The following is a 27569-nucleotide window of genomic DNA, read 5'->3' on the forward strand; positions in this document are numbered from 1 at the left end:
AACTTGTTTATTTTAAGAATATAAGCAAAACGCTCGGACAGGTCGATTTTTAAACTAACCACAGTATATTATAGCATCAACGTTTCGAACTTTACGCGATCCCTCTTCAGGTGACAGCCATAACTTTGATTTTTTTAAAAGGGAAAGTACATCATGTGACACCTCATTTAAAAACTCTTAAAATACTGATTTCAAAAATGTATAATACTTTATTCCTGTTTGAGAGCGTAGGCGCAAAATTTCGGTCGAATTCTTTCTAAATGCAATAATTTTTTTCAAATCCTGAAAAAACTAATAAATATTTTTGAAAAATTTAAACGCAGAATGAAATATTCTGCGAAGTATTCTCGATGGTCCAAAGTCCCTGAGAACTCCTATAATGTTTATTTTAATAAGTCACAGTGGTGAAAAAAAGAGAAAATTTAGTGTGATTTTTAATTCCAAATATATATCATTCAAAAGAAATTTTTTGTTTATTCTAAGGGACTGTCAGCCCTCGGTAATAATATAATCTTTCATTCTGCGTTTAAATTTTTCAAAAATACTTATTAGTTTTCTCAGAATTCGAAAAAAATTAATGCGTTTAAAAAGTGTTCGACCGAAATTTTGCGCCTACGATCTCAAAAAGGATTAAAGTATTATGCATTTTTGAAATCAGTATTTCAAAAGCAGTTAAATGAGGTGTCACATGATGTACTTTACCATTTAAAAAAATCAAAGTTATGGCTGTCACCTGAAGAGGGATCGCGTAAAGTTCGAAACGTTGATGCTATAATATACTGTGGTTAGTTTAAAAATCGACCTGTCCGAGCGTTTTGCTTATATTCTTAAAATAAACAAGTTAACAGGGAGGGGCAACACTTATTCCACCGCACTGTATAAAAATACTTACTTAAAACAGACATCCGGTAATTTTAATCCGGTTAAGATTTTTGATGTGTGATAGAAAAGAAAATATTGACAATACACACTACACGCTTTGACTAGCATTGTTATACAAACTACCCGAGAGGTACAGAGACACATGAACTTGTAAGTGGTGAGGTTACCATGAAATCCACATTTTGGGAATGCCCGCCGGTAAAAAATACCGGATTTCTGTAGTTAAGGGTTAAAATACAACAATATAGAGTAAGAAAATAATATATTAGATAGAGATTGGAAGACATTTTGGTGGAAATCAACTTGTGTGAATCGAACACCGCTGTCCTGCGCGTAACACCAAAAATTAATGTTTATTTAAAAAATTTCCTGACGCCGTGGTAATTAATCGATTTTAATTTTGCAAATTGCAAATGAAAGCACAAGCACATAAAAGTACACTTCTATAAGCAAAAAAAATTCAACTTGATATCTGCTTTATTTTCAGTCCTGCAACATTAAAAAAAATGAATTGTTTTGCGAATTGCAAAATTTATTTTGCAAAATCTATTAAACCGATCTTAATGAAATTTACAGTGTTGTTTTACTATATCATAAAGTTTTCCTGGGTAAAATATGAAGGTCCTAGGTGTAGTATAAATGGTTGAAAAACGTAAAATGCGAATACTTGTTTTTGTATGAATTTTTTCGCAATTATTGCTATTTTGCAACAAGGGTGACTATTTTTTAAATTTTTAACCAACTCTATATTGTAGGAAATTTAATTACGCAACTTTTATTTCAGTACAACTTTTCTCAGAAATTAATAGTTTTAAAGTTATAATCAAAAAACCAATAAAAAAGTCGAATTTTTCCTTCATATTTTGACATTTTAATTATTTAAACAATGTTCCGGACCATTTTGAGTGGGAGGATAACTCAAATATTATTATTTGAGTTATTTTCAAGCAATTTCTGCAAAAAAATTGAGTCACCTCTCAACGTCCATCTCAAAACAGATGCGCCCTGGACTATTATTGATCCGTTACGACCCGAATAGAACATCTTCTTCTTCCTTCTTGTACGTAGGCTTTAAAGCCAGTTTCTTCTTCAGTATTAGCCCCCTAAATTGTTTAAATTATCGCACCATCGTTTTCATGGTCTAACAACACTTTTTCGTCCATTTGGTGACTTATCTCGTGCTATTCGTACTATCCTATCGTCTACCATTCTACTAATGTGTTCGTTCCACTCCTGTTTCCGTTTTGTCACCCATCCATTTATGTCTTCTACATTGCATGATCTTATGTTTTCGCTTCTCTCTCTATCCAAAAAAGACTTTTCCCTGATATTCGTCGAAGTATTTTCATGTTTGTTGTTTCTAGTAGTCATCTCGTATTTAGTTGTCAGGTCTTGTCTCCGCCGTATATGTCAAATATGTAGGTCTAATTGCTGCTTTATAGATTCTTGCTTTTGTGTCCTGTCTTAGATGTTTGTTCTTCCAGATTGTGTCATTAAGAGATCCCGCCGCTTTAATTGCTTTTAAGCTTTGTTGTCGTCCTTCCTCTTCAACATCTCCGTAATTAGTTATAATCTATTCCCAGATATCTAAATTTTGCTTACTGTTTCATTATTTCCCCATCAATTTCGATTTTACATCGTAGTGGGTATTTAGATGTTGTCATACATTTGGTTTGTTCTGCTGAGATTATCATATTTATTTCTTGGCTGTTGTATTGAAGATGCGTGATCTTTGGAGATCGTCTTCTGTCTCGGGGATTAATGCGGCGTCGTCTGCATAACATAATATTTGGATTTCTTTGTTCCCCATTCTGTAACCATGACCTTTACGTACCTACTGCTTGTATTATTTTGATAATAATTTGACCCATTTTGAAAATTTTTTTTGTATTTTCCATTTTCTAAGAAGGTAATATAGTCAGGGAAAGTTTCTTTTAGACCTGAATTGTTTGAATTTATTGTCATACCTTGCTAATTTTTACAAAGATCAAAATCAAATTCAGGTCATTTAACCTTCCGATGACCAACCTTTTTTTTGTACGGATGACCAACGGGGGTAATAAATGACACCAAGTAAAAAATGACAATTGACAAAAAATTAAGTTGTTTTAAGAAATAAAATAATGTATTTGTAATGTACAACTGAACAAAAACAGGAATCATCATTCTGAACTTATAACATGACAAAATAAAAAAAATTCACGCTAGGAGCAACTGTCTATCAATACGCAATCTTCTTTTTCTTCTTTGATTTAGTAGAAATTTTGAGTTGGCATGGGACAAATACAACAACTAAACTTTTTTTCAACGACATTAAACTTTTTTCTCTTAGAGGCAACACGCAGGTTTGTCAAAATGACAGTGACTATTTCTCTATGTTGCCTAATCAGCTATTAGTTATAATCTCTTCGATTTGTTATAGATATAAGATATAATCAATTTTAGTATACAGTTCAAATGTGACAGAAAATCTAGGCATGGGATAAAAAAGTTTATTTGAAGAGAGTTTATTTTTTTCTTCTTAATGGCGGTAGAGGCTCGTTTTTGTAATATTTTATTTAATTATAGAGTAATTTCCACATGCTAACACATTTCTCAAATTGGGCTCTGTACCGCTATTCTTTACTATATTATGAATATGTGTGCCAAATATCCCAACAATATATTCAAAATTACAGCTGCAATCTTGGAATGCGTTTTCCGTTTTGAGGACGCGTTGATATAGCCTCTTAAGCAACTCGTGTATTTTTAATTGGAGTAATTTTCGTGCAATTGAAGGTTATGTTCTATTAAATATTTGCGAACCTAGAGATCTTTGCGTAAAAAAGAAACTCTCGGACAACCCATAAGTACAGGGCCCCCGTAAGGGCTCCTGGCGCCTGTGTGCAAAAAAGGATTTTGTCGCCCCTTAAGGCATTTTGGTTCATGTTTATTTATTTATTTCTTTGAAGGTATGTTATATTTTGGTAGGTGCTTGAAATAAGGCAAAAAACTGAACTTTAGAAGTCATAATAAGTTTTAATCGGTTTTCCCCGAAAAGTGCTTCATTTTTAAAATATTTCACTTAGAAATATTCGACTTGCAATTTAACGAATAAGAATGTACTTTTCATCAGCTTCAATTTTGAATTTACTAGATCTATAGACTTCATGAATATAGGTACAATATTTTTCGTTTTTTTATAAGCTACATTTTTGATAGCAATATTTTCCGATAAAATACTCAGTTTTTGAGTTATCTGCAAAAAAACCGCCTAAAAGGTGTTTTTTATTTTGTTGAAAACTAAATATTTTCACTCGCAAGTAACTCGGAAAAGTATTGATTTAGTTACAAAAAACTCTATATAGAACAAAAGTTGCTTAGAATTTTAGTCAGTTTTAGTAAATTTATCCATTTCCGGACTTATTTTAAACCTATATTTTTTCGCACCCCGAAAAGGGGTAACCTAAATCCAAATTTTCATACAATTACCTTGTGACCCTAAAAATTACACGGTATCGCCATATTTCACTGGGCTATAGGTACAACAGAAAAATAAAAAATAGCTCTTAATTGTAGTAGCGATATTTTCCGAGACTTTGCTTTTGCTTTTGCAAATGCATTAATTACATCGCTAAAATTTATACCATCAAAAATTTCTTATTCAATTGCTAATATTGCTAGCTCAGGCAATCTTTCTTGAAGAATTGCCGTTAAATGATTTTTAACATTGAAAAAGATCCCTCGCCAAAAGCTACAGATTAGGAAATGTCAAAAGAATTCTTAGTGAAATGCATACGTTTGAAACGGTGGAGATTAAAATTGTTTTCAAATATAATATATGGTAATATATTTAAATGGTCAGTATCACCAAGTAATGAAAATAACTTTAACGCTTTATTTTCAAAACAAATGATTGGAGTCTATATCCTTATTATCCTGATCTGTCAGTCGTTCTTCAAGAACAAAACAACGTTTTAAAAGATCGCTGTCACTTAATTTAAATATGTTTCATGTATATTTATAGATAATAGATACCTAATCCTATTTAATTCCTCAACTTTTGTTTTACAATGATTTTTTTGCAATTTTTTTTCTTCAATTTGTGACCCTGGGTTTTGACACCCCCAAAGGATGGCGCCCGTGTACATTGCACACTTTGCACATATGGTAGCGGGGGCCCTGCATAAGTAACACGTACTCTTGATTCTTGATTTCAACTTATTAACCTCCCCATTCCTCCGCCGTAAAGCGTCGTTTACAGTCGAGCCCCCACATGTCGACATCGCAATTGCATCACATGACCTCATCCGATTTTTTAAAATGTTCTTTCTGGATTTTTTTAAATTAACTATCTATATAAAACTGTATGTATGTATGTATGTATTATAATGTAGCTAATTATTATCTACATACTTTTTTAACTAATTCACTCCACAACTCAGCCTTATATTGACAAAAAAACAAGACTTATCAAAGTATATTTTCTTAACTGCATCAAATAGATCTTCCCTCCATCGTGAAGAGGAGAGGTCCAGGGCGCATCTGTGTTGAGATGGACGTTGAGAGGTGACTCAAATTTTTTTGCAGAAATTGCTTGAAAATAACTCAAATAATAATATTTGAGTTATCCTCCCTCTCCAAATTGTCCGGAACATTGTTTAAATAATCAAAATGTCAAAATATGAAGGAATAAATCGATTTTTTTCTTCGTTTTTTGATTATAACTTTAAAACTATTCATTTCTGAGAAAAGTTGTACTGAAATAAAAGTTGCGTAATTAAATTTCCTACGATATAGAATTGGTTAAAAATTTAAAAAATAGTCACCCTTGTTACAAAATAGCAATAATTGCGAAAAAAAAACCATACAAAAACAAGTATTCGCATTTTACGTTTTTCAACCATTTATGCTGTACTCTTGGTAAATATGGAGATTTAACACATATCTTATTAGAATGTGAAAACCAACAGAGAAATATTGCATATTTTTATGAAGACTTACGAAAACTAAATGTCTGTTTCCCATTTCACTTAAATGAACTAATTTTCTCTGGAAACGTAGAAATATTTAATTGTATTTATCGGTTAATTAAAAAATGTAAATATAAACTTTAAACAATATAATGTACTAACCATAGAATTAATATGAAACTTGTAAGCAATCTGCAAACACATCAATAATGTAATAAATCTTATAATACGAAAAAAAAAGAAACAAAAAAAGAAGAAAAAAAAATAAACAAAAAAAATTAACATAAAGAAGAAAAAAACAATAAAAATTTAAAATTTATATATCAAAAAATAATATAATGAAATTAAAAAAACGACCACAAATAAAAAATGAAAAAGAAAAAAAATCAAGTCAAACTTTTTAATTTAATTTACTACTAACTCGAACTCTGTTTGTAGATCTGTGAATACAAATTCCAAAATAGTCTGGTCAATTGGCTATGCCAAGGCCATAAAAAAACCATTTATGCTACACTTAGGGCCTTCATATTTTACCCAGAAAAACTTTATGATATAGTAAAACAACACTGTAAATTTCATTAAGATCGGTTTAATAGATTTTGCAATCCAGCTTTCGCAAAAAAAAATTATTTTTTTTAAATGTTGCAGGACTGAAAATAAAGCAGATAGCAAGTTGAATTTTTTTTGCTTATAGAAGTGTACTGTACCTTTTATTTGCAATTTGCAAAATTAAAATCGATTAATTACCACGGCGTCAGGAAATTTTTTAAATAAACAATAATTTTTGGTGCTAGGCGCAGGACAGCGGTGTTTGATTCACACAAGTTGATTTCCACCAAAATTTCTTCCAATCTTTATCTAATATATTATTGTCTTACTCTATATTTTGTTGTATTTTAATATTTTAATTCCACAAAAATCAAACTAATTTTATTATTGTTTATGAAATATTGTTTAAACAATTGCATATGTTTAAAAATAATAAACTTTTATTCTCTTAAGTTAAAATATATGAACAAAGAAAGTTTTTGCTAAAAAAAGTGTTATTTCAAAGGATAGAGTATGTGTTTTTATTTTGCAATAAACAAATTTATTTATTTATATCGAAATGTAATAAAAATTAAAATGTTTCAATCATTATCAAAGGTCATTGGAATGCCCAATCAGAGCAAACTATCCGCTGTCCTGCGCGTAGCACCAATAATTAATGTCCATTTAAAAAAATTCCTGACGCCGTGGTAGTTAATCGATTTTAATTTTGCAAATTGCAAATAAAAGGTACATTACACTTCTATACGCAAAAAAATTCAACTTGCTATCTGCTTTATTTTCAGTCCTGTAACATTTTGAAAAAATGAATTTTTTTTGCGAAAGCTGGATTGCAAAATTTATTTTGCAAAATCTATTGAACTGATCTTAATGAAATTTACAGTATTGTTTTACTGTATCATAAAGTTTTTCTGGGTGAAATATGAAGGTCCTAAGTGTAGCATAAATGGCTGAAAAACGTAAAATGCGAATACTTGTTTTTGTATGGTTTTTTTCGCAATTATTGCTATTTTGCAACAAGGGTGACTATTTTTTAAATTTTGAACCAATTCTATATCTATTGTAGGAAATTTAATTACGCAACTTTTATGTCAGTACAACTTTTCTCGGAAATGAATACCTTTAAAGTTATAATCAAAAACCGAAGAAAAAAATCGATTTTTTCCTTCATTTTTTGACATTTTGATTATTTAAACATGAATGAAAAATGAGCATGGAGAAAACTGAATACCTTGTAGTCGGAGGTGATACTGAAGACTTAGAATTAGAAGGGGAATACATAAAAGGATGTGATGAATTTAAATATCTAGGTTCAATTTTTGACAAAAACTCCACATGCGATCAAGATATAGAATATCGAATAAGCCAAGGAAGAAAAGCTATAAAACAGCTAAATGGCATTTGGTGGAGTACAGGACTGCAAAATCAGACAAAGAAAAAAATCTACCAAACTATCGTGGAAGGAATTGTCCTGTACAACTCGGAAGTGTGGGAAGTAAAAGACCGACAAAATAAAAGACTTCAAGCTTTAGAAATGGACGCGCTTAGAAGAAGCTGCAGAATATCTAAACTGCAGCATATCCCAAACGAAGAAATAAAAGAAAGAATGGAAGTAGAAAAGGATATTATAGACAGAATAGAACAAAAAAGATTAATATGGTACGGGCATGTCCAGAGAATGGGACCAACAAGATGGCCCAAGAAAATGATCCAGTATGTACCACCCGAGAGAAGAAAAAGAGGCAGACCGAAGAGAACATGGATACAAGATGTAGAGAAAGCAATGAACAGTAGACAACTCAACGAGGAAGATATTCGTGACCGAAAAGCATGGCGAATAGGATGCGGGAAACGGCGAATGCTGTAGAACACCCGATATATATATGATTATTTAAACAATGTTCCGGATCTTTTTGAGAGGGAGGATAACTCAAATATTATTATTTGAGATATTTTCAAGCAATTTCTGCAAAAAAATTTGAGTCACCTCTCAACGTCCAAATGTACTAATATTTTTACAGATGCGCCCTGGTCTACATTGAGTTGTAGAGACAAATGAAAAAAAAATCAAATTAATAGATCTTGATGCTTATTTTGTTTTGATTTCGATGCCATTTTTTTATTAAGTATAAACACGATGTATTTAAATACTAACTAATATACACAATATTTTATTTCTATTCCTTCTTCATAAAATTTTTTCACACAGTAAATTTAATGCAGTAAATAAATGAACTAAACTATAATAGTTTAATATTTATTGTTTCCAGAATGTAGAATTTGATACCTGTTGAAGTGTTCATGTTTAAAAAAGTCTCTTAATTCAGCGTGAAGTGGCTCTTGAAGAAACGAGGGTGTCAAGTTCGAGTTATTAAATTTTATGACTTTTCGTCTGGGATGTAAACAGTAACGTGTAGTTTGTAGATATTTTAAAAAATTAACATAAATCTTTGCATCGGTATCCAATTTTTTTTTGTGAATTAATTGAGACAAAAGAAGAATATATTATTTATTAAATTTAAAACACGTTTTACTGCTGTCAGAAAACAGAACGTAACAGAGAGTCAACTAAATGTAAGACCAAATACTTACCATGTTGGGATAATGTCATGAGGCTTTTTCCTGGTTTTTACTAATGATTTACTATGAGATCATTAGCCCGAGAATTTTACTGTCATCATTGCACGTGGTTGTCCTTTTGACAAATAACATGCTATGATTATCTTCAAATGAACTATCATGACTATCATCTTTAAATAAAATCGTCCCAGAAACGCAACTCATAGATATTAGGGTGGATCGAAAAAAACTTTTTTTCTTATTTCAGATCGCTATAGTGCGCAAAAGTTGCCATTGGTATAGACTTGAAAGAAGCACTAATTATTATTTTTTTATTAATTTGTCTTCCGGTCGCGCAATGCCATCGAAGTTAGCAAAAATTGTTAAAAACCTTAATTTTTCAAAATTTTTTTAAACAGGCCAGATGGTTTTAATTGCGTTCCTATTCGCGGTGTGCAAGTACTTGGAAAGGGAAACGAGAAACGACCGTGCGCGAGTCGCGGAGAAATATTGCAACTATCTTAAATAATTCATATTGTCAATTGAAATTGTCAAATTGACGTATATTTCATACCTTCTGTCATTGACTCAGAAAAATTATATATTGCTCCACAATATTGATATGATATGCAATTATTATATAAAGGTAAATTTAATTAATTGTATTTTGCTTGCAGTACTGCATTTTAATAACGGATTTTATTTACTACATACAATTGTTTACGTTTGCTAAACATAACCTGCATCTTATTTTTTTCTTCTTATTATTTTTTTGGACTATGGTCTTGACAATTATCCAGCAACCAGGACTAATATAATTGGCCAATATAATTAAAAGTGCGAATAAAAGTACAGAGCGTAGAAATAGAGGTCGCTTTGCCGAACTTGCACGGTCCCAATACCATGAATTAACTACTAAAAGTATGTAAAATCAATATAAATGCACTTATTATACATTTTTTTCATATCTTCCGGTCGCGCAACGTAATACAAAATGAGTAAAATTAGTAGTTTTTCCAAAATTTCAAAGTTTTACTGTTTAGTACAATTTAATCATACGACTTTTAGAGATGCTACAGTTTAATTCAATTACAATAATATATTTAAAATCCAAGCATCTAAGATACATTTTGATATTTAATTGGAATTAGGTCGCGCAGCTTCTTCAAAAACAGCAGACTACCGAGAGGCGAGGCGAAAGTGACGAATGCCAGCGAAGCTTGCGCAGCCACAAATAGAGATACATGTGGGAAGACCTCTACAATGGAGTATTTGTCTTCTCCATTACAACGAACTGCCATTCCGCCACTTTTTCCAACACTTAGATGGAAATACAACAGGCACTATAGGATATCCGGACCGATTGGAAAGGCCCTACCTGATTGTGAAAGACTACCAGTTGTTGTTGATTTTAATCGTTGGCATCGCTGAGCGGTGCAATAATGTGGTTCTAATATAGCCGTCTCTGGAACTGTGTCCACACACTTTACTTGAAGCTACGGTCACTAACTTAACGCATCTTTCAACTGCCTGTGTATGGTATGGCAAAGTATCTATATAAATGCCATTCCGCCACTTTTTACAACACTTAGATGGAAATACAACAGGCACTATAGGATATCCGGACCGATTGGAAAGGCCCTACCTGATTGTGAAAGACTACCAGTTGTTGTTGATTTTAATCGTTGGCATCGCTGAGCGGTGCAATAATACGGTTCTAATATAGCCGTCTCTGGAACTGTGTCCACACACTTTACTTGAAGCTACGGTCACTAACTTAACGCATCTTTCAACTGCCTGTGTGTGGCATGGCAAAGTATCTATACTCATAACAGGCTTGAAGTCATTGCTCACATACTGTTTTGACGTCATCATTAGTCAATGTTCTTAGCAGTAGAGGGGAGTCAGTGTACTGGTGTTCCATTTGATAATTTCGTAATACTATTTAGCTTCAAAGTTTAAGTTTGATGGTTTAAAGATTCTGATAGAATCACTTTCAGATATTGCTTGCTTTTCCTTCATGATACGCCTAAAGCCCAGCTCTCGGATATGGTTTCTGTCATCAGTTACCATAGCCAAAAGTAAATTTTCGGGATGGGCAAAGTAAGCATTCCGTTGTAAAACGGGATCAACAACTTGAAGAAGCTCTTCTGGTAAGTACCTTGAATATTCAATGATTTTGTAATCATGTCTAGGCCCATCTGTGAATTTGTGGTTTATTTTTGTGGCAAACCACATATGCATATTATAACATTTGAGAATGAATGTGACAATCTCTCTCAGATTTTCAGAAGGGTTGGACACACTGATGTAGAAACGCAAAACTCGGTTTGCAGTAGTAAGCCATCTTGAATGTGAGTTGGGATAGGTTCACGTACCCACTACGAAGTCTTCTGAACAATGTCTTGACTTGATGACTTCTGATATCTCAAGCAAGTACAATTATTGGTGCTTGCTAAGAATACGCTTATCAACTTTTGGAATATCACAATCAATAGGATTAAAATCAATAAGTGGTAGTCTTTCACAATCAGGTAGTGCCTTTCCAATTGGTCAGGAATATCCTATTGGGCCTGTTGTATTTTCATCTAAGTGTTGGAAAAGTTGGTGGAATGGCAGTTAGTTGTAATGGAGAAGACAAATACTCCATTGTAGAGGTATTCCAACATGTATCTTTATTTGTGGCAGCGCGCGCTTCGCTGGCATTCGTCACTTTCGCCTCGTCTCTCGGTAGTCTGCTGTTTTTGACGAAGCTGCGCAACCGAATTCCACTTGAATATCAAAATTTATCTTATATGCTTGGATTTTAAATATATTATTGTAATTAAATTAAACTAAAAGTCGTATGAATAAATTGTACCAAACAGTCAAACTTTGAAATTTTGCAAAAACTAGTAATTTTACTCATTTTGTATTATGTTGCGCGACCGGAAGATATGAAACATATGTATAATAAGTGCATTTATATTGATTTTACATACTTTTAGTAGTTAATTCATGGTATAGGAACGTAATTAAAACCATCTGGCCTATTAAAAAAATATATGAAAAATTAAGTTTTTTTACAATTTTTGCTAATGTCGATGGCATTGCGCGACCTGAAGACAAATTAATAAAAAAAATAATAATTCGTGCTTTTTTCAAGTCTATACCAATGGCAACTTTTGTGCACTATAGCGATCTGAAATAAAAAAAAAGTTTTTTTCTAACCACCCTAATAGATATACCTATCATTTTAAATTGATCTACTTGAAAATGTAAAATATATGTCTGAATAATTCTCAATAATTGTATGAATGACTCAGAAGATTAAATTATTAGAAGAATTTTGTTACCAAGTAACAAAAACAAAATTTGTTTAATTTATTAATGAAGTCGAAACGTCAAATAAATTTAATATCAAACTTAAATTGTGACATATTCCCAAATAAAATAGCAAATTTCAACTATTGTTGTTTGTTTGGGTTTATATGACTGCAGACATTAACAAATTTAAACTAAAACATTTTTTTTGCTTTTAGATAACCATGGCTGGCGACGATCTTGATGCAATCCTCCGCCAGTGTTCCGAAGTAACTTTGCCAGAAAACGATGTCGACATACGAACTCCACCTACACTACAACAGCACTTGAACCATTTTAGTGTTAAGCGTCCTACTAGTGTCTTTGAAGACGCAGAAAACATATATGATGGTGTTACTCGCTTTACTTCGGGCAGAGGCCGTGCGCAACGGACTATATATAACCCAGGCCTTAACGATAGAGTGAGTGTGGAAAGTGATGACTATTTGCGAGACTCCATAAGAAAGGTAATTATGCTTTTTAACATTATCAAATTTTTCAGTTCGAAAGTTGCATGTGACAAGTTTGACATTTCTGTATGCAATTCCAGACTTCTTCTTCTTTCTTCACTTTTGGCATGCTCACTAGGCATACTTTGGCATTTGGCAGGAATTCCAGACTTTTACAGATGGTTCTTTTAGTATGGTATAACTAGACCCAAACCCAGACATCCAAAGTGAAAGTTATCCTCCAACACCAAATTGTTCCACAATATGGTCCACATAATGTTCAGAAAAAAGTCACACCATTTTAAGCGTCGGGTTTGGGGGGGAGAGGGGGGAGAAATCGGTAAATTCGTAGTTTTTACGTTTATCGTAAATATTTCTAAAACTATACGATTTAGCATAAACAACCTTCTATACAAAAATGTTCTACATTAAATTTGAAACAAAAAAGGTTCTATGCATAATCCTTCTAAAATGAACGGTTTCAAAGTTACGGAGGTAGTATAATATAATTGGTCCAAAAAGAGGCCTAACCTAAACATCCAAAGTAAAAGTTTTCCTCCAACACCAAATTGTTCTATATGGTCCACATATTGTTCAGTAAAAAGTTACATCATTTTGAGCGTCCGGTTTGGGGGGGAGATGGGGGAGAAGTCAGTAAATTAGTAGTTTTTTTAAGTTTTTCGTCAATATTTCTAAAACTATGTTTTAGCGTAAACAATTTTCTATACAAAAATGTTCTACATAAAATTTAAAACAAAAGAGGTCCTATACATAATTGTTATAAAATCAACGGTTCCAGAGGTACGCATGGTGAAAAGTGGAGGTTTTCGATACGTTTTATATTTTTTGGGCAATTTCCTACTGATTTTCTTTAACAGGATTGGGTTTTATAAATCAAATTTGCTATTTCAGTGGCCGATGGTATGTTAGTGATAAGCCCTTGAAGACACGTTAACCTCGGCACCCAAAATCATCATCAATTGCACAAAAAATATAAAAAGTATCGAAAACCTCCACTTTTCACCCTCCGTAACTCTGGAACCGTTGATTTTATAGCAATTATGTATAGGACCTTTTTTGTTTTAAAATGTATGTATGACTTCTCCCCCATCTTCCCCCCAAACCGGATGCTCAAAATGGTGTAACTTTTTACTGAACAATATGTGGACCATATAGAACAATTTGGTGTTAAAGGAAAACTTTTATTTTTGATGTCTGGGTTAGGCCTTTTTGGGGACATCTTGGATTTTAAAGCACCCTATGTAACGCACAACCGGCACAGATGAATGTGGCTGTTTGTGCATCACAGTGTTGCCATGCTGTTTTCTATATATTTCTTAGAATAATAGAATAATAACATTTACTTCTCCGTCATTATACTAGGTATAATGACAAATGAGGTGTCAAATTAAAGCTTATAATCCAAGGATAGTACTAAAGGTAAGAAATTAGACCTAGGTTGTCTGTCTGTCTGACCGCGAATATAACTCCTCCGTTACTATACCAGGTAGAATGACAAATGAGGTGTCAAATGAAAGCTTATACTCCAAGGATGGTACTGAAGGTGAGAAATTTGACATAGGTTGTCTGTCCGCCTGTCCGTCCGACCGCGAATATAACGCCTTCGTCACTATACCAGGTAGAATGACAAATGAGGTGTCAAATGAAAGCTTATAATACAAGGATGGTACTAAAGGTGAGAAATTTGACATAGGCTGTCTGTCCGCCTGTCCGTCTAACCACGAATATAACTCATCCGTCACTATAGCTGGTCTGTCTGTCCGCGAATATAACTCCTTTGTCACTATACCAGGTCGGACGGACAGGCGGACAGACAGCCTTTGTCAAACTTCTCATCTTTAGTATCATCCTTGGATTATAAGCTTTCATTTGACACCTCATTTGTTTATCTACCTGGTACAGTGACGAAGGAATCATATACGGGGTCGGACAGACAGACGGACAGACAGCCTAGGTTAAATTTCTCACCTTTAGTACCACCCTTGGATAAGCTTTCATTTGACACCTCATTTGTCATTCTACCTGGTATAATGACGGAGGAGTTGAGTTTGCAAACAGACAGACAAGACGGACGGACGGACAGACGGACGTGGACAATTCAGTGTTTTCACATTTTTTCAAAATTGGTGAAAACAACAACATAATAAACTTTACTTAATTGGTGTTTCAAAACTACTTACTTTTAACACATTAGGTACACAATATTACAAGGTTTCTAGCAAGTTAAACGTCACAATGATTTAAAATAATCAAGTAAAAACCTATATATACATAACATATTAGAACATACCTAAAATACACAAAAATGATACATTTCACACACAAATATAATATCACAAAAAATTGTAACGTGATAGTATGAAAAAATAGAGGATCGGGTCGGATTCAATGCCAATATCTACACAGACATAATAGGGTGCTTTAATATCCAAGATGTACCTTTTTGGACCAATTATAGTAATTATACTATACTACCTCCATAACTTTGAAACCGTTCATTTTGGAAGGAATATGCATTGGACCTTTTTATTTCAAATTTAATGTAGAACATTTTTGTATAGAAGGTTGTTTATGCTAAACCGCATAGTTTTAGAAATATTGATGAAAAACGCAAAAAACTACGAATTTACCGATTTCTCCCCCCTCTCCCCCCAAACCCGACGCTCAAAATGGTGTGACTTTTTTCTGAACATTATGTGGACCATATAGAACAATTTGGTGTTGGAGGAGAACTTTCACTTTGGATGTCTGGGTTATGCCATCTTTTGGATCAATCTTATCATACTATTTAGATCCCGAGTCAAGGACAGTAGGTTTGGGGGTACACATACCTTTAATCCTTTAATCATTTATAACTATGCATCCAGATTACATGAGCACACTCAAATATGCACTGCAGAAATTATTGCAATTAGGCAGTATCTGTTTGTATTGAAAAAAATATTAAAGAAACAATAATTTTTTCAGATGCTAAAAGTGCTATCCAAAAATTACATAACACCACCTGGGGGACAAACAACCATATTGTAAACCTAACTAAAAGACTCATTATTGAGTCAATGGAAGCAGGATTTAATATAATCTTAGCTTGGATCCCAGGCCATACTGGAGTAAAGGGGAATACAGAGGCTGAATAGATTGGCAAATATAGGCAAGACTTTAAATGTTCCTACAGACATTAAAATAGATAAATTTGACCTTTTGCCTTTTATTAAACAAAAAATTGTAAATGAGTTTAAAGTTGAATGGACAAAACAGTTTAAAACTAAAGGGAAATGGTATCAACAATGCCAAAGTGATTTTTCTATAAACCCTTGGTTTCACAAATTCACATTTGTGGATCGAAGGCACTTGACATCAATTATTAGAATGCGAACGGGCCATTATTGCCACACACCAGACCATTTGTTTAAAATCAATTGTAGTGATACTCCTTTTTGTGAATGTGGACAAATAGGAAGTATAACGTATAACTCATATGTTACTTGAATGCCCAATTAACAAAACAAATCAATTTGACCTGTATCAGGAACTTAATAATATAGGAAGTCCAACCCCTATTTCAATACAAAATCTCCTACATAATATTAATGACCAAACCTTAAAAAAGATCAATCAATTTTTAACAATATTTCAAATTAAAATATAAAATAATTTTTTGAAAATCATATCACAATGAATTTAAAAACGGGAATATGGAAAAATTCAGACCCTTTGAAAAGAGGATTCCCTTCCAATTACAGTCTAAATACGAGGACTGGCCAAGTACCTAAGAGGTGGAGGCCTTCTTCTTCTTAACGTGCCCTATCAAGTCCCCTTGACGTTGGCGATTAACATGGCGAAACTGTTTCTGTCTCGAGCTATTCTAAATAGGTGTTCTGCTTTCTTTATTCCTGTCAACTCCCGGATATTCTTCAACCAAGAGGCCTGCTTTCTACCAATTCCTCTGCGTCCTTCGATTTTACCCATCATAATAAGTTGAAGAATATTATACCGGTCTCCCCTTACTACATGTCCAAAATAGGCCATCTTTCTATATTTTATGTTATCAAGCAGCTCGCGGGTAGCATTTGCTCTCTTAAGGACTGCCACATTTGTCAGCATAGCCGTCCATGGTATTTTCAGTATATGTCTGTGCAGCCACATTTCAAAGGCCTCCAAACGGTTAATGGTGGATATTTCTAATGTCCATGCTTCGACACCATACAAGAGGACTGACCAAATGTAGCATTTAATCATGCGCTTTCGAAGGTGAAGTTGCAAGGTATCATTACAGAAGAATGACCTACCTCATTTTTAAAAATGTCGTGCGTGCTATCTCGATTCTACATTTTATCTCTTTATCTGGATCTAGTTGTTCAGTAATATGGCAACCAAGATATTTAAAACTGGGTACTCTTTGAATTATATGACCATCAACATATAGGTCTGGATCCCGCGTATGAAAAAAAAGTTGATTAATAGCAAGCTCAAAATTTGTTAATAGCTTAAGGGTGTCTAGTCGGATAAACTTTGATATATTGGAACACTGAAACAGGGGCAGTTTTAATTGTGGAACAGGTTAAAAATTTGGAACGGTCACACCACGAAAACGGCACATTTATTTTGTCCGACACAACAGACTTAAACTCTCCGAACAGAGATTAAACTCTCATGCAAAAGTCAGACTGCTATTTATCACCTGTCATAATTCCTGTCATTTGACATATTCTACATGTTCCACTCATTAAAACGCCCATCTGGTGATAAATAGCAGTCTAATTTTTGCATGAGAGTTTAATCTCTGTTCGGAGAGTTTAAGTCTGTTCTGTCGGACAAAATACATGTGCCGTTTTCGTAGTGTGACCGTTCCAAATTTTGAACCTGTTCCACAACTAAAACTGCCCCTGTTCCAGTGTTCCCATATGTCTGTTCTGTCGGACAAAATACATGTGCCGTTTTCGTGGTGTGACCGTTCCAAATTTTGAACCTGTTCCACAACTAAAACTGCCCCTGTTCCAGTGTTCCCATATATCAAAGTTTATCCGACTAGACACCCTTAAGCTATTAACAAATTTTCAGCTTGCTATTAATCAACTTTTTTTTCATACGCGGGATCCAGACCTAATATAACCGTGAATCTTGATGGGCCAAACGGCTAAATACCATGTATTTTGTTTTTGAACAGTTTATATTTAGACCAAACTCTCTTCCCACTGTGTCAATGGCATTTAAAAGGTGTTGTAATTCATTCATATCATCACTTAAAATAACTGTATCGGTACTGTATAGGTGGAGGTCATGAAACTAAAAGAAGAAGAAGAAGACTTTTTAAGTAAACTAAAAGTCAAACAATTAGGCATGCTCGTCATAGATTTAATGACATCATAACCCACCTGTACAAACTTGACGGCAAACAAATTTAACAAATTTTTCCTCATACAGAGTGATTGATTAGTAGGGTAAAGCTCAATAGCTCCGCTATAGTAATAGATAGCAATAAAAGTTAATAACAAAAATTTTAGCCACTTTTGAGCTTCACATTACAAAATTAGTTAGAATGTTACAGGGTGTTAGATAACACACTGGCAGACCAAACATATGTTTTTTTAAATGGAACACCCTATATTTTATTTTAAATTCTAAATCCTGTTAACTTCTCCATCACAAAAATATAAAGGTTTGTTATGTTATTCAGGGTATTTACAAAGTTACATATAACCAATTTTATATGAAAATCGTAACAAGTTCAACTCCCTGTATAAATAAAAATAAGCAAAACAACAATGGTTTATTAATGCCATATTTTTTAACGTATTGTCAAAATTTTCAAGAATGGTCGATATTGCTAATTTTCTTTATATCAAATACAGGGTGAGTCAAAACGCAAGTACATTATTTTCTCAGTAATTTTAAATGGAACACCCTGTATTTTATATCACTATTGAAAAGTACCATTACCGTACTTTAATTTTTAGATAACATTCCCTATGTCTAAATTTATTAGTTTTTGAGATATTTTCATTTTTCAATGGACCAGTAGCAGCATGGCCACCCAAATCACCAGAATTTAATAAACTGGACTGATTTTTTTGGGGTTACGTTAATAATTAAGTTTATAAAATACCTCCAATAACAAGGGATGAGATGAAAAATAGAATACAAAGTGTATTTCGATGTGTTAATTTACAAATGCTCCGTAGAGTAAGTAGCTCATTCAATGATCGTTTTTAGGCGTACATAAATGTGTTAGGAGATAATTTTGAACACCTTATGTAATTAAATATTAAAAATATTTTATTAAAGTAGCTGCTAATTTTTTCAAACATGTTTTTTGCAAAATGTATTACTGATAAATTATGTTTCGTTCTTTATTTGTTACATTGTTACATTTACATACAAAAGTAGTGTTTAATTGTCTTCACAAAATATTGTATTTTGTGTTTGTGTGTTTTTTTGTAAAATTTATTACTAATTTTCTTTGTTTATTTGTTGCATTTACATAAAAAGATAGTTTTTAATTGTTTCAAAAATGTTGCATGTAGTGGTTGTGTTTTTGTTTGTAAAATGTATTACTAATAAATTATTTTTATTTCTTTATTTGCTACAGTGTTACATTGATTATCGTATTGATAATCGGTAATCTTCAATTGTCAGTTGAGTCATGGCTTACTTAAAATTTAGATAAATTTAAACATCTAAAATAATTTGCTCTGAAAAATGAAAATATCTCGAAAACGGGATAAATTTGGGCATAGGGAATGTTATATAAAAATTAAAGTACGTTAATTTTACGTTTTAATAATGATATAAAATACAGGGTGTTCCATTTAACATTACTGAGAAAATAATGTACTTGCGTTTTGACTCACCCTGTATTTGATATAAAGAAAATTAGCAATATCAATAATTCTTAAAAATTTTGACAATAAATAAAAAAATATGGCATTAATAAACCATTGCTGTTGTGCTTATTTTTATTTATACAGGGAGTTGAACTTGTTACGATTTTCATACAAAATTGGTTATAACTTTGTAAATACCCTGTATAACATTACAAACCTTTATATTTTTGTGATCGAGAAGTTAACAGGATTTCGAATATAAAATAAAATGTAGGGTGTTCCATTTAAAAAAACATATGTTTGGTCTGCCACTATGTTATCGAACACCCTGTAACATTCTAACTAATTTTGTAATGTGAAGCTCAAAGGTGGCTAAAATTTTTGATATTCATGCCTATTCTGTAACTCATTTCGATGATAGAAGTCAGTAAAATCGAATAGAAGTGACCAAGTCGAATAGAAATAGTCCAAATCCGTATTCCATAACTACTTCGGAATCTCTACAATCGTAATGTGAATAGAAATCACTTCGACAGCATTTACCCTGTCGAGATGAGATTTCGAATATCGGAGTTGTGGTTGACGCAAGCGCATTTTGTTTTGTTTTGACGTTTATATTTTATATATAAAAATAATTAATTACATACTACTTATTTATAATTATTTATAGTATTTGTACCTTTTTTAGCTGCTTAATTTTTAGTCTGTGGTGTTATTTGTTTAGAGAACTATATATATTTCATTTAGACATGTTGTACGAGTATGAATAATTGGACCTAACCTTATTTATTTGCTACTTGGCGTCTGATGAATGTTTCCCATTCACATTGTTGCCATATTTTGTTCGCATATTTCTTGTACAATTGCAATCAATGGTATAATGCACAAGAATAGCATACGATAGACTTCTTATGCGTTAATTGATAAATAAATATTATACCAGTATACTTGTATATTTATCAGTCAACGCTCATAGTCTGAACAAATTATAGAAAAGATGCCATTTTTGGGAAAAGCTGTTTAGCAGTTATTTCAACTGGAATCGAATCTTAAAGATTGCATATTATTAGTAATATCAATTTTAAATAATTTATTAATAATAATGAATTAATAACATCAATTTAAATATCTTTGATTTAAAAGCATTTATACTTCTTATCTTCACTTATCTTTTTATTTATCAGTTTATCTTCTTTTTTATATCAATTTTAATTAACTTTAATTTAAAACCATTTATCCTCTTTTGAGCTTTTTGCATCCAGTATTTACACGAATATTTTATTTACTTCTCAAAACTTTGAGGATAGTATGAAGAAAGTATGAAAACATTGAGGAAATGGCAACGGTGTCATATTTCAAATAACAAAATAGGTCACAGAACACAATTTCGCTGGTTACTGCGCGGTTGCCACCTCCTCAGAACCGCGTGAAATAGAAGTCAGAGATTTCGATTACGATATGAGTTACAGAATACCGATCCAAACACAAAAATGACGCGATAGATATCAAACATTCCGATTTTGGGTAATTACGATTCGACTTGGTCATTTCTATTCGATTTGTTAAAAGTTACAGAATAGGGCTGATTAACTTTTATTGCTATCTATTACTATAGCGGAGCTATTGAGCTTTACTCTACTAATCAATCACCCTGTATATTAGTTTATATAGTACGCATGGGCACGATCTGATCAAGAAATAGCTGAAACTCTAGCAGTTCACTTATCTGACATGTTCAAAGCTGATCCTAGAACTACAGAGGACGAGATAAATGATATTACGATTCACCCTATTAAATGTACTCTCCAATAAAAACACTTCCTCCAAACGAAAAAACGAGATACAGCAACTAAATCCACGTAAAGCACCTGGGTACGAACTAATAACAGGAGAAGTATTAAAACACCTTCCCCATAAAGCTATAGTCCTACTTACAACACTATTCAATTGCATCCTAGTACTATCCTATTTTCCTATTATCTGGAAACATGCAGAAATCATGATATATACTAAAACCTACCAAGCCCCCTCAAGAACTCTCTTCCTACCGACACATCAGTCTACTACCCATCCCGGTTAAATTCTTTGAAAGGCTGTTATTAAGCAGAATCAAGAACATCTGCTGCCAGAACATATTCCAACTCACCAATTTGGCTTTCGTGAGAACCATTCGACAACACAAGTTCATAGGATAGGTAATGAAATTGCAAGAAACCTCGAAGAAAATAAATGTGGCAACGCCGTATTTCTCGACATCTCCCAGGCTTTCGATATAGTATGGCACCCTGGACTGCTCTTTAAATTAAAAAATACTCTATCAAGTAACTACTACCTCATACTCAGATCATATCTATCCAATAGAAACTTCTCCGTTAGAGATGGTAGTGCTGAATCCACCATTTGTAGCATCGAATCGGGGGTCCCACAAGGCAGCGTTTTGGGTCCTCTACTTTTCATAATTTTCACAGCGGATTTACGAGAAACACACAATACTACAATTGCATCCTTTGCAACTGACGTAGCTGTATTATCAACTAGTGAGAATCCAGTAGATGTCTCTTCTCATCTCCAAACCCACGTGAACCTAGTCGCAATACGTTACAATCAATGGAGAATTAAAATAAATGAACGAAAGTCAGTAAAAGTAACATTTATCACCCGCCGGGAAATCTGTCCTCCACTCACACTTAACAATACACATCCCCGGCAGCACAGAAGTGAAATACCTTGGATTGTATATCGACCAAAGGCTAACATGGAATAAACACATCCAAATGAAACGCAGGCAGTTGGATCTCAAGTTCAGACAAATGTACTGGTTCCTTGGTAAGACATCCAAATTGTCATTAAATAACAAATTACTTTTATACAAAACCATATTAGTCCAAGTAATGAAGCTTAAAATAGGACAAAACCTCTCAATTTTTACAGAATGGATCGATTTGCGTGAAAATTTAAGAATAAGTAGTGGATAGTCCAAGGATCAAAATCTATATGATGCCGAAAGGCGCTTTTACCATGGGGGTGGTTGCCACCCCATCTCGGAGGTGGAAATGTTTTATTATATTTCGACCACAAAAGTTGGTAAAAACATTAATTATAAACAAAAACGTTCTATACATTTTTTTGATAAAATCAATAGTTCAATCGAAAGTGTTAGTTTTATATCTTAAAAGTCAATGTTTTTAATAAGTTTTCTGCTAACAACTCCAAAAGTTTTCGTTTTATCAAAACAACTTTACCTAACAAAAATGTACCTTTTAAAAAAATAAACAACCGTATTTTTTAATTGTCTTTAAGACCAATAGTAATCGAGCTATAGTTTATTATATGTTGGCTCTTCTTCGTCAAATGCTAAATATTTTAGTTTCAATGTCAAAAGCCGGGAAAACTATGCATTTTTCGAGGATAAAAAGTCTAGCGGAAAAATTAAGTGATTTACTTATAACGAAAATAATGTTTCCAGCAAAGTGATCGGAAGCACCCTCCTAATCACCACCCTAATTAAAATCAGTCATTGACCTTATTTGGTCTTCTTTATTTATGTATTATTAATAGGTTCTAGAAGTTTGACCGGCTGAGAATAATTAGTTTTAAAAAAATGGAGTTAAAAGCGAATAACGAATTTTTTTAATTTTGAAAAAAATGGCATTTTCTTCAGAATAGAAAGATTAGCATCGGAGATACGAAACAAATGTTTAAATATGAAATTATATCTTATTTAATTCCCAAGAACCTGGTTTGCAAAAATTTTTCTACGGCAAAAATTGCGTGAGCTATTGACAATTAAAACTGGTAATAACATGCAAAAACCACATTTACCATCCCTTTCAAAGTCACCTCTTTTTGCGAATGGGGATTTTAAAAAGACTTAGTATTAATAAGCTTATAGATCTTGTAAAAACCTACAAAATTCTTTTTTACCAAACTTTCTAAGATAAAAAATAAAAAGTTACGGTTAAAAAATCAATATATATTTTTGAAAAAAAAAAAGAAGAAATCTAATTGTAAGCATAATAATGTAAGTTAGCGGAGTTTTTAGTCATTGGCCTTATTCATTCTTCTTTATTTATGTATTATTAATAGATTCTAGAAGTTTGACTGGCTTAGAATGATTAGTTCTAAAAAAACCTGGAGTTAAAAGCGAATAACGAATTTTTGTAGTTTGGTAAAGAAAGATTTTTTCTTCAGAATAGAAAGATTAGCATCAGAGATACGAAAAAATGTTTAAATATGAAATTGTAGGTTATTTTATTCCCAAGAACTTGGTTTGATAAAATTTGTTCTACGACAAAAATTGAGTGAATGGTAATTGAGTATTATCGACAAACATTGATTTTTTCGATATAAACGTAACACTTTCGATAGCGAATAAATCAAAAACTATTAATTTTATCAAAAATATGTATAGAACATTTTTTGCTTAGAATTAACGTTTTTATCAACTTTTGCTGTCAAAATATAATAAAAAATTTCAGGATTACCATGGAGGTGGCAACCACCCCCATGGTAAAAGCCACTTTCGGCATCATATAGATTTTGATCCTTGGACTATCCACTACTTATTCTCAAATTTTCAAGCAACTCGATCCGTTCTGTAAAAATTGCGAGGTGAAAAGCTCGCTTCCCAGTCCTGTCGCCAGTAGGGGTACAACGGCCTCCTTAATTCAGATGGACTTACCCAAGTTTTCTTTATGTATTTTGACCCGTAGAACACGAATATTTTGGGTAACAGTCGATCCGGATGTCGATAAGATTGTTATAAACAAAGAACTTGAGGAATCAAATAACAGCGATTTTTCGCAAAACAAAACATTTTTTTGTATATTTTGAGTCATTCTAAGCAAAAAATGTTTTTACAAGTTTTTTCGTAGGATGCATAGTTTTCGACATAAACGCGCTTGAACTTTCAAAAAATCGAAAAATTGCAATTTTTGAACCCGAATAACTTTTAATTGAAAAACAAAATAGCAATTCTGCTTACTGCATTTGAAAGTTCAAGTCAAATTCTATCGGCTTTGATTATTTTCATTGCTAAAAAATATTTTTGAAGTTATACTTCTTTAGGCACGATTGAGATTGAGGGTGAATTTATATTGATCTGCGCACATGCGCACACCGACAGTATGGTATTAGTCGTTATACGGGTTCTGATTGGGTGTTGAAATGATCTGTCAATAATAAATAATTGTTCAATATGAAGGTAAACAAATGTATAATATATTAGTTTTATTGTGAGGACAGAAACAAAAAAATTTATAATTGTAGTGACTTTTAAATAGTTTTTAAAGCAACAGGTACGTAATAATTTTAAATGTATTATAGGTATCTACCTAATTGGGTGTTGAAATGATCTGTCAATAATAAATAATTGTTCAATATGAAGGTAAACAAATGTATAATATATTAGTTTTATTGTGAGGACAGAAACAAAAAAATTTATAATTGTAGTGACTTTTAAATAGTTTTTAAAGCAACAGGTACGTAATAATTTTAAATGTATTATAGGTATCTACCTATTTGAACCTACCAAAATACATAGTATGTAATACTTTTATTTACATAATTTGATTACCATCAAAATTTCTATCAATATTCACCTAATATATTGTTTTCTTACTCTATGTTTTGTTGTATTTTTTCAATTCTAAATCATTTCAATTCAAAATTCAAAAATGTCAAAAGTTTAATCCTTTTAGTTAGTCGATCTTCGCACATAATGACACGTTGTCTCCGTGGCGAAGCGTTTAATGCAAATGAACCCCAATACAACGCCAATACCAACCGCGCTGATAAGTTGGTTCGAATCCCAATAGAAACTTTTATCTTTTTATTTTTTTTTATACATTTTATGATTGTAAGTATATTTATTATATAATTTTATTTTCAGAAAATACGTATTTAGTTAAAAAGAATTCCGATAATTAATGTTCAGAAATCATTTGTGGCATTTTTAATGTGTTTGTGTGTGTTTTATTCTTTTATTATTTTAATTTTTGGCACTGTTTTAATAAAAATGTTCGAGAAGTAGTAAGTATAAATTAGTTTAATATTTAAATAAAATATAAATAAAAAGTATATTAATTTCGTTTATAATCATATAATCATATAATAGAAGTATAACTTCTTACAGGCGTACAAAGTACACACACATTCTTTTTTTTATTGTTAAACAAAGCTATAAACACATAGTGATTGAATGATGTTTTCAATGTATTTTTAATTTGAAATCGAATGAGTAGGCGCGCATACAGAATTTCTACGTATATTACTTACATTAAAACGCATGCATTTGGCACGGGAAACACTATGTGTTTATAGCTTTGCTTGACAAATAAAAACTTAATTTTTGGCAATGCAAATAATCAAAACCGATAGAATTTGACTTGAACTTTCAAATGCAGTAAGCATAGTTGCTATTTTATTTTTTAATCAAAAGTTATTCCGGTTCAAAAATTGCACTTTTTCGATTTTTTGAAAGTTCAACCGCGTTTATCTCGAAAACGATGCATACGAAAAAACTTGTAAGACCATTTTTGCTGAGAATCGCCCAAAAAATACAAAAAAATGTTTTGTTTTGCGAAAAATCGCTGCTATGTAATTCCTCAAGTTCTTTGTTTATAACAATCTTATCTACATCCGGATCAACTGTTACCCAAAAAATTCGTGTTCTACGGATCAAAATACATAAAAAAAACTTGGGTAAGTCCATCTGAATTAAGGAGGCCGTTGTACCCCCCCTGGCGACAGGACTATCCTGGACCATATTGAAATCAATTTGGATGTACGGTATCCATATCTGGGGAGGCGCTAAATTAAGTTTTAAAATCCTGCCCATGTTAGTCTTGCTCTCCTAGTAATTTCCGCACTTTGGTTCCCTTTGTCAAATTTCAGGATTTGGCCTAGTGATAGGCCCAAGCGGGGATTTTTGCAGTTACTCGAGCGCGTCATATCACATGAGGAGAAACCTTGTACCCTGAAAGTGTACGTCTACCATATATTGGCTCTTAATGCAGAGGAGTTCGTTAAGGGGGGGCCGAAAGAAAAATCTATCCTTAGAAATACTCGAAATCGTCAGATTAAGATAAGGTAAGTTAAGTAGATGCAAAATAGTGTATATTTGAAAAATCTGACGATTTGAGCCACTTGGCACAAGGAAATGGGTTTCACCAAAGTTTCACCAGAAAAAAGCGAATATTTCGCGAAATGAATGATAGATCAAAAAACTAAAAAATACGTACTCAATATTTTTCAAAAATCTATCGAATGATACCAAACAAGACTTCCCACGGAGAGGGGTGGGTGTAAATTTAATATTTTAAATACGAATCCCGCGATATTTCGCGAAATGAACATCAGATCGAAAAACTGAAAAATAGACTTATTCAATATTTTTGAAAAATCTATCGATTCGGTGTTACTTTAAAATCTTAAATGGGAGCCCCTATTTTTTATTGCAGTTTTGGATTTCTTACGTACAAATAAGTAACTTTTTTTTTCGAGACATTTTTTCGAATTATGGATAGATGGCGCTATAATCTAAAAAAACGATTGTTGGAAATGAAAAATTAAATTAAAAATGCAAAGTCCTCACTAAAATGGAAAACTTTACTTAACTTTTTTTGGTTTTAGGACCTACTCTTCACAACCCAATAGGTTCTCAAAGCGCTCGAGTGACTGCACATTTAGCATACTTGGCTCCCTTACCATAGGTAGATATATTCCTGGACTTTTTATATCTCACTGCCATTTATAGTTATACGTCTGGGGTCATCTGTGTTTGTCATCATTTTTGTTTTTCTGATATTCATTTTTAGGCCGACAGGGAGCTGCCTGCGAGTTCCTCCATCATAATTTGAAGTTCCTCGAATGAGCTCGCTATAGTCACAATTTTGTCAGCGAATCTGCGGTGGGTGGTGTAGCTTGTTGCCATTAACGTTAATGCCATATGTTGACCAAGTTGTAGTTTTGAAGACGTCTTCTAGGGCTAA

At 32.5% G+C, this 27569-nt stretch overlaps 1 protein-coding gene across 1 annotated transcript in view; it reads left to right on the forward strand.

The window, feature by feature from the left end:
* LOC126883870 (uncharacterized) overlaps window positions 1–27569 on the forward strand; it is an 84610-nt gene that overhangs the window by 38860 nt on the left and 18181 nt on the right. Inside the window, exon 2 of the mRNA XM_050649548.1 lies at window positions 12464–12751. Coding sequence (XP_050505505.1) covers window positions 12470–12751 — 282 coding nt within the window. The 5' untranslated portion in view covers window positions 12464–12469. The remainder of the gene's footprint in view (window positions 1–12463; window positions 12752–27569) is intronic.

The sequence above is a fragment of the Diabrotica virgifera genome, chromosome 4 (assembly GCF_917563875.1).
Source record: "Diabrotica virgifera virgifera chromosome 4, PGI_DIABVI_V3a".
Classification (NCBI taxonomy): domain Eukaryota; kingdom Metazoa; phylum Arthropoda; class Insecta; order Coleoptera; family Chrysomelidae; genus Diabrotica; species Diabrotica virgifera.